Source organism: Aphelocoma coerulescens (assembly GCF_041296385.1).
Source record: "Aphelocoma coerulescens isolate FSJ_1873_10779 chromosome Z unlocalized genomic scaffold, UR_Acoe_1.0 ChrZ, whole genome shotgun sequence".
In the NCBI taxonomy this organism is placed as follows: Eukaryota; Metazoa; Chordata; class Aves; order Passeriformes; family Corvidae; genus Aphelocoma; species Aphelocoma coerulescens.
In genome coordinates, this window is record NW_027184085.1 from 34421826 (window position 1) to 34429862 (window position 8037).

At 37.5% G+C, this 8037-nt stretch overlaps 1 protein-coding gene across 2 annotated transcripts in view; it reads left to right on the forward strand.

Annotated features, from left to right (window-relative positions):
• FOCAD (focadhesin) overlaps positions 1-8012 on the forward strand; it is a 97448-nt gene extending 89436 nt beyond the window's left edge. For both annotated transcript variants that reach the window (XM_069000743.1, XM_069000744.1), the window contains 5 exons: positions 716-893; positions 2288-2385; positions 3245-3496; positions 4647-4722; positions 6070-8012. In XM_069000743.1, the coding sequence (XP_068856844.1) occupies positions 716-893; positions 2288-2385; positions 3245-3496; positions 4647-4722; positions 6070-6143 (678 nt within the window). In that variant the 3' untranslated portion in view covers positions 6144-8012. The remainder of the gene's footprint in view (positions 1-715; positions 894-2287; positions 2386-3244; positions 3497-4646; positions 4723-6069) is intronic.
• Positions 8013-8037: the final 25 nt, after the last annotated feature.

An 8037-nucleotide genomic window follows, 5' to 3' on the forward strand; every position in this document is an offset into this window, starting at 1 on the left:
TAAAAACGTAAAATAATTGACTGAAAAACCTTTCTTTCTTGACTTTGTGTTCTATATTTACATTCACACTCAGAATGTTTCCTGGTGGACAAGATGACTGAGGATGATAATGGAATAAAAAAACTTTCATCTTGTAGCTCACCAGTGGAATCAATTAGCAGTGGAATTCTTAGCAGCTGAAATGCTAAGGAAATGACTTGTGTAGAAGAGCTTGATGTTTTCAGATCAAGCTTTTAAAAACAAACATCTGTGACGTAAAGCTCCCTGTTCTGTTTGCTATCAGACTCAGTAGAGAATTAAGCATTCAAATAGGTTGTGGAAGCTGAACTGTCATTTCCTTATATTTTTTAGTTCTAATTTCATACTGGAAAACATTATTTAAGAAAACCTCTTTTTGTCACTACACTGTATCTGTCTTGCAAGAAGACTTCAGTCTCCAGAACTGTCAAGCTGGTTTATTCCATTTCAAAGGGGAATGTGAAATTTAAAGCAGTATGAAAACAAGCTGTACTGAGTTACACTTTGCTGAACTATTTTGAACAGTGTAAAGTTCAAGTAATATGGACAGTCTTCTGTTTAATAATATGTCTTGAGGAAAACTGAGCCTAATAGTTATTCAGAGTTTTTTACTTTTTTTATAAAGAGAAATGCAAAATTTACTGTTCCCACAAGAAAAGTACATTTCAATTTAAAATGTTTCTTGTTGCATTTGCAGAACAATATAGAGAAGGCCACGTTCATGAAAGTGTATTTAGTTTCTCAAGGCAGATTGTCTCTGATGAACTTGAATGCCATGATTGATGCTGTGGCTAGATATCACCAGAAAGAAAATATTTTATGGATGCTCTTGCAAAGTTTCTATCATGCTCGTATTGTGAGACATGAAAATACAGGTAAGATAAGGCTTAAAGAAGAATCAACAATGCAATCAACAGGTATTTATGAATCTACACTGATTCTTTTAAAATAATTTTAAGATGGTTTAATCTAAGTGTTTCCTAATTTTTCCACATTAGAAACTACTGTCTCCAGAATTCTCGTATTATTCAAATACTTGTATCACACATTGCTTTTATGTTTTTCTCCAGTTACTTATTTTTCTGTGGTCCAGATATAAGTTTTTGTCTCATCAAGGTGGTTTACAGACCAGAGTTTTAACTAGATCTGTCTCCCACTCTTTTTAGGGTAGTGTTACAAATGTACGTAGTACATCAGAGACTTCTAATAGTGCAACTCTGCTAACCTTCTGACCTAAAATCTGACTTACTGGTATGTGACACAGAAGGTGGGGGGATGTTCCCATGAGACTGGCTGAACTAGGGAGATAGCTTCCTTTCCTGAACTCCTTGCACTGATTTAACGTAGGAAATAAATTTCCCTTTTTTCCTCTTCATAACTAGACCAGATAGTCATCTGGTAGGTTAATGATTTGGGCTGGCTCAGCTATGGGTCTGATAGAGCTGAGGGGCTGATGCAAGACAAGTAGGAGAATCACACGGGAAGATAAAGAAGGAAGAAACAAGAACAGAAAGAGGCAAGAATGAGGTCTCATTTTCATGGCAGAAGGGTCTTTGTCTGCCTGTGTTCACTGAACAACTTCAAAGCGTTATATTGCCAGATGCCTTAGCTGCCAGCTGTGTTTGAAGAACTTCAAAGAGTAGTGAGTTTTAATTGAGTGAAGTAAGAGTTCTTTGGGTAAAAGAGGAGACAGCATGAAAAAGGACACTTGTAAAGATTACATGAAAACAGTAATGTGTGAAGTAACATGGTCTCGGTGGTGAATATCGTTATTAGTTTGTAGGAGATAGAAAAGATTATGGACAGCAGAACCTGAATCAATGAAATGTCTTCCATCCTTGAGATGGAATGAGGGCTGAGTTTATTTGCATGCCTTGACCATATTTTACTGACCCTCTCAAAACTGTAGGACCATTTTCACAGTACTCCACACATTGAGGGAGGCTTTAGTATTCTGTAGCAGTCTTATGTGCAGACTTGGTTAGTGGGTCCTGCAGGCTGCCATTCAGTGAAATAATTCTCACTCAGCTTTTATTTCTTCTGTGTGTTCAATGTGTTGCCTGCATTATAAGCAAAGTTTCTGTTCTGTTAAAGAGCCTGGATGTTCTCTGTCAGTGGCAGAATTAATCAAATGTGATAGTGGTGTTGGTGATCTTTGTTCTTCTGCAGTTTTTACTTTCTTGCTATAGTGATCTTCTGTGCTTGCTATTTAAAAAAAAGAAGTGCATTCTAGTGTTTTACATGAGTCAATGTTCTTATTTTTTTCTAGGAGTTCTGAAAAGAATGGACTGGCTGTTAGATCTGATGGGCTACATCAGAAATGTAGCATACAAATCAACACCCGTACAAAATGTTGATCTGAAAGAGGTAATGCTGTGAAAATAATTTGCAGCAAGAAAAGAAGGAGGTTCTGATATATTTCACTTTTTTCCTTAGTAATAAATATTTTTTTTATTTTAGAAGATTGTGATCTTACCTCAACAGAGAAAATCTTAACAATTTTTGTGAATGAATATATATTTAAAACTCTTTACTTTAAAATAACCTTTATATTTAAGTTATGATAGAACCTTAAAGCAAGTAAAGGAAATAATTTCTTCAAATTTACTGTATTTAGAACAATTGAAGGAAATTTTGAATTCACTCATGGAACTGTCTGGGCAGGTCAGAACTGTGTAGCTGCTGGCTCTGAGAGGGCTTGGACAGTTTTAGAGAAATAATGTTGTTCAGCTGTTTAGGTCTTCTGTTTGAGGACATAAAATAAGCCGCTGCTTAGATCAGAAAGGCATTAATTACACTGCTGCAATGTTTCCCAACCATGTACAGCACCATAAGGGTGACCATCTCTGATTTCCCTCAACAGTCAGGTTGCTGTGAAAAAGTTATTTTCCCATTTTAAATGAATTGTGGATCAGCTTTAATCTAAAAGATTATTTTAGAAGAGTGTGGTTTTACTTTTCTTAGTAGACATTTCAGTTTGAATTTAGAAAGAGGCTTATGCTGCTTCAAAGCACAGAAGGATATTAAGAATTTTTAGTTCTTGCATTTTGAGTTTTGGCTGAATTTTTAGATGTTTGTTTTTAAGAGCAAGTTGCCATCTGGATTTTGGTCTTGGGTTTTTGATCGGTTTCTTTTTTGGATGAGTTTTTTTGTTTGGTTTTTTGGTGGAGTTTTTCTCCTTCTGCATTATTCATTTAATGTGCATTTTTGCCTTTTTCTCGTTTAGTGCACAGATTTCCTCCTGTGGCTGTTTGCAGCTTCTGTGGTGGTCTGGGCTGACCATGGTGCACCATTACTTCTTGGCCTCAGTGCTGACTGGTCACTGTGGAAACACCACATGGCGTTACCAGACTTACCTGAGGAACACACTGGCGAGCACCCAACTGACAAGTTTGCTGTGCAAGAGACTCTCACTCTCCTTCCAAGCAGCCTTTCCCTTTTGCTGGCTAAAGAACCGTGGAAAGAACAAACGCAGAAGGTAATTTGCATGTAGTGGTAAGCACTTTATAGGAGTCAGAAAGCGCCCCATTTTTAGTAGTAGACTACTTGGGGCTATACTTTGGTAGAGCAGTTATTTCCTCTATTTTATTGCATCTCAGTTGTGATCTCACTTTATTTTTAATCAGATATGAAAGTAGTTTCTCAAGTAAAATTGGAAAGTTGCAAAAAAACCACAAATTCCGAAGCTGGGAGTCAAACTCTTAAGAAAGTACAACTGGGAAGAGTTGGGAGCTGCTGGTAGCAAGTCAGTGTTTTAAAAACTGAAAGAAAGATCCTCTGCAGTTGGACACACCACACTGCAAATTCAGAGCAATCAAAGATCTTCTGTACAGCTTGTAATGTGTTTCATTTATTTTGAAGTATGAGTTGAAAATAAATGTGGAAAATTGCCTAATTTGACTAACCTACTGTGCATTGCATGTAGTTGTTATATGTGGAAGTACTGCTATTAATCTGTAGATTAATAGTTGGCTGTTCTGTGCAAACTGGAATCTGTTGAGAACTAGTTTCTCTGAGCATGCTCATGTGCTCAGAGTTACCACTGAAGTCAGAATTCAGAATGTGGAAGGAATGTAGGGGTGAGCTGTTAGTACGCAAGTGCCTAATTAGGTTTTAAGGAAGAATGTGAGGCCTTGCCCTGAAAATCATCCTTATGAGTTTGAAATACCATATTGTCATCCAGGCACCCTGCACTGCCAGAAAAAAATAACAAAAAATGAGAGAGGTCAAAAGAGGAACAAAGGCAGTAAGAGTTCTGAAGGATTTGCAGTAAAACATTTGGACAAGAGACTGATAAGAAAGAATTATATTAATAGGTTAAAGGTATGAACAGGCAAGATGGAGGGAGGCTATTTAGTGTGCCTTCTTCTTGCAAAGAATTATTGCTGAGATAATGAGAAGGAACAAAGGGAGTTTCAGATCCAGCTGTGGGAAGAATTGTGCTGACAGGGAGATGTACTCTAGGGTGTTTTGTTTACTTTGGGCAGAAGCTTCTCTGGCCATTGCCTCTGATTAGATAACTGAATTTAGCAGAAATCAGACGTTGTCTGTCAAACTGAAAAGAGTTTGTCATGTTCTGATATGGGGGCTCTTTTAATTCAGATTTTTCTTCATATTTCAATCTTCAGTTTATTGACTGGCTGATCAATATGATGGAATGTCCTAAGGAAGCATTATCAAAATCTTCCATGGACCTACTGAAAGGTAATATATTTTTAATTGGGTCCTCATTTTTCCATAACTGTCAGTACAGATCAAAATACAGTTGTTGTAAGGAGTGAGATTTTGTCTTTGAGGACACTTTCACAGGTAAGTTGACATTCTTGTCTGTAACACCTTTATTTGTTGTCTCATCTGCAGATGCTTATGATATAGCACTTAGGGCCCAAAGGACGTAGAGGTACATCTAGTCTACAAGCTTATTTCATTGATAGATCTCTCTGTTGTTTTTGAAGTTAGCCTTAAAAATAAAATGCAACATACTATTGGGAAATTCTCCAGTACCAAAATTCAGATCACATAACTTAGGTGCAACTGAAGACTGCACTGTGTGGAAGGGATAGGAGGTGGACTAGGACAGCCTAGTAAAGTGGTCTGATGAAAAAGGAAAGAGAAATGAGGGTTGCTGAAAATATATATGAAAAGAAAGTTGGAAAGTAGACAATATGTTGAATTATGGTAGGAGTTGTAGTCCCAGCATATATCCCATTGCTTACTTACATATGCAGGATCTGTGCAAGTCGTTTTAAGAGGACACCACAAATATTCTCAAGTGAAGTAAGTGCACTTGTGCACTTCCTTTGGACCACCTGATTTGTTGGACCTAAACAACGCTTCTTGAAATCCATTTATAAGTTATTTGCATTATTAGGATAATTAGCCTCGTTTTGAGGTCTGCAGTCTTTAGTCACACTCTGATAAATTACCCTGTAGTGTCAGCTAATCTCCACCAGAAGCAATGCTAAGGGCTGTTTTAGAACCTCCTCTGTGTAACAGAGTTCTGATATTCACAGTATATTCTGAGTATGCCCTGATGGAGGTAAGTCACTGTTCCCCTTGAGCTTTCCTTTTTTTTTTTTTTTTTTTACATACTAGAACGTGAAAGTTCCATCTGAATAACTAGACTGTGACTAGTTTGGCTACTGGATTTTGTCTAAAAGCATGATCAAACTGAGTTAAGGAATCAGTGAGTTGCATTTCCTATCAGTGAATTATGCAGAGGAATTAAGACTTTGTGCTTCTGTTGTTCCCACTGCCTTTTATGTCTGGGCTTGCATCATTGCTCATTGAATTTGAACTTTCTGCAATAATGGTTGATCTGTATGCCTAAGTGATAGACTAATTAGAAGATGATGTGATATGATTTCAGTAGGAGACATGCCACACAGCAGAGGAAGGGCTGGGTACATCACCACAAGTGAAAGAGTTATGAAAAGAGTCAGTAAAAGGAGAACTAAACCTATATGTGTTAGTAAAATTACTGGGAAGAATACTCTCACATCCTTTCCTTTGGACTGCACAACTTAATGTAATTTTTCCCTGTCTTCACAGTTACACTTCTGGCCTTGAGATCTCTTGCAGAGTTCAAGAAGAAAGCTGTGTGGACTAAAGCTTATGGGTGGTAGCTGCACACCGTACCTTATCCAATGAAGAAAACTGTCCCTACTTGAAAACATAGTATTATTACTCAGGCATCAAGAAGCTGTATTTCAAAGAGGTTTCCTATCACAAAGTTTGTAATTGGGTTTGGGTTTTTTTTTTTTACCCTTTTGCCTCATCACAGAATTCCTAAGATGTAAAACAGTATTTTATCTTTAACTGATGTGTTATTGTTTTGCAAATGTGCTGAATCTAAATGAGAAATATACATTCAGTTTCAGTTGAGTTGTTTCAGTGACATCTGGGAGCCTCAGAAGCTGCAGTGAGATATTTCTTTAATTCGTGGAAACTTTGAAGGAATGGCTGAAAATAAAACAAACTAGTAAAATTTGTTTGGATATAGCATATTTACTAAAGTATGTTTTAGTGTAACAGATTTTGAATGAGCATTATTTTAGCAATAACACAATGTTCCTGTGCAGTAGTGACAACACATTATCACTATGTAGTGTGAGCAGGGTTTCTGAAAGGGGTGGCATGCATGTCAATTTTGCAATGGCTTTATAAAGATTGCTGAAATGAGTCAATGATCCTGATGACTTGTATCTGCAGCTCCAGGACAGCTGCAATTTTCTTTCCACTTCTAACTGTTTTTGTCTTCTTTACGCTTCTTTGCACATAATGGGAGTTTTTCTCTACCTCTAAGGAAAAGGGACAATACAGCAACTCTTTTCCACATTTATCATCTTAAATAGATTAGCCCCTGCTATTTTCCTTATTTAATACTTTTATCTTGCTAAAAGAATAGAGAATTTTTCCACTTTGCAATCTTGCCAAGACAGATCTTAAAAGAGCTTTTATATTTAGCAATCCTCCTTGCTGAAGTAGACAAAAATTAGCTGAATATAATTGTTTGGGCACTGTTCCCTAGTGTCTTTCAAAACAGTACTGGTAAGAGCATTGTTGATTTTTTATCAGGTTGAAGGAAATGATATTGCCATACATCTAGAAGACACACCCTATTGGAGGAATTACCTTGTTTTCAGGACTGATAACATTTCCTCTGTAAAAGAAATTCTTGTCAGACTTGTCAGTCACTTTGCCCTGGAGGAGACAGAGAACAGACCTCATTGCAGTCTACAATTTCCTTGTGAGGGGAAGAGGAAGGGCAGGCACTGATCTCTTCTCTGTGGTGACCAGCGACAGGACCCGAGGGAATGGCCTGAAGCTGTGTCAAGGGAGGTTTAGGTTGGATATTAGAAAAAGGTTCTTCCCCCAGAGGGTGGTTGGACAGGTGAACAAGCTCCCCAGGGCAGTGGTCACAGCAGAAAACTTGACAGAGTTCAAGAAGCATTTGGACACTGCTCTCAGGGCACATGGTGTGACTCAGGATTGTCCTGTGCAGGTCCAGGAGCTGGACTTCGATGATCCTTGTGGCTTCCTTCCAACTCAGAATAATCTATGATTCCATGACTCTTTCTGGGATTTTCTCATCCAATGTACTTTGTGAAGGCAGTGAGCTTCACACAGCAATTGGGCATTTCTTCCCTGATGGGGTGTGTGGAGGATTAATGCAGTACTTGTTTGCCTTTCCAAAATAGTGGATAATTAGTGATAATTTTTTGTTGCATATGCAACTCTATACTGAGAAAACTATCTAAAGGTGAATGTGCAGAAGGATTCACTGAAAGTCCTTGTCACCGAGTCAGTATCTCAGTTCATGACATTTTCATTTATGTGCACTTCTAAGTAACTTCTAACAAAGCCAAATATGTCAAATTTTAATGGTGCCATCTCTAATGTACTGTTTCAAACTAACTTACATCTTTAATCATCTCAGTTTGCATGTGTATTAGCATTTTAATTCAGATAAAATTTTGTCTTTTTTAAAGGGACTTGCTGCGTGATGCCTCCTTGCTG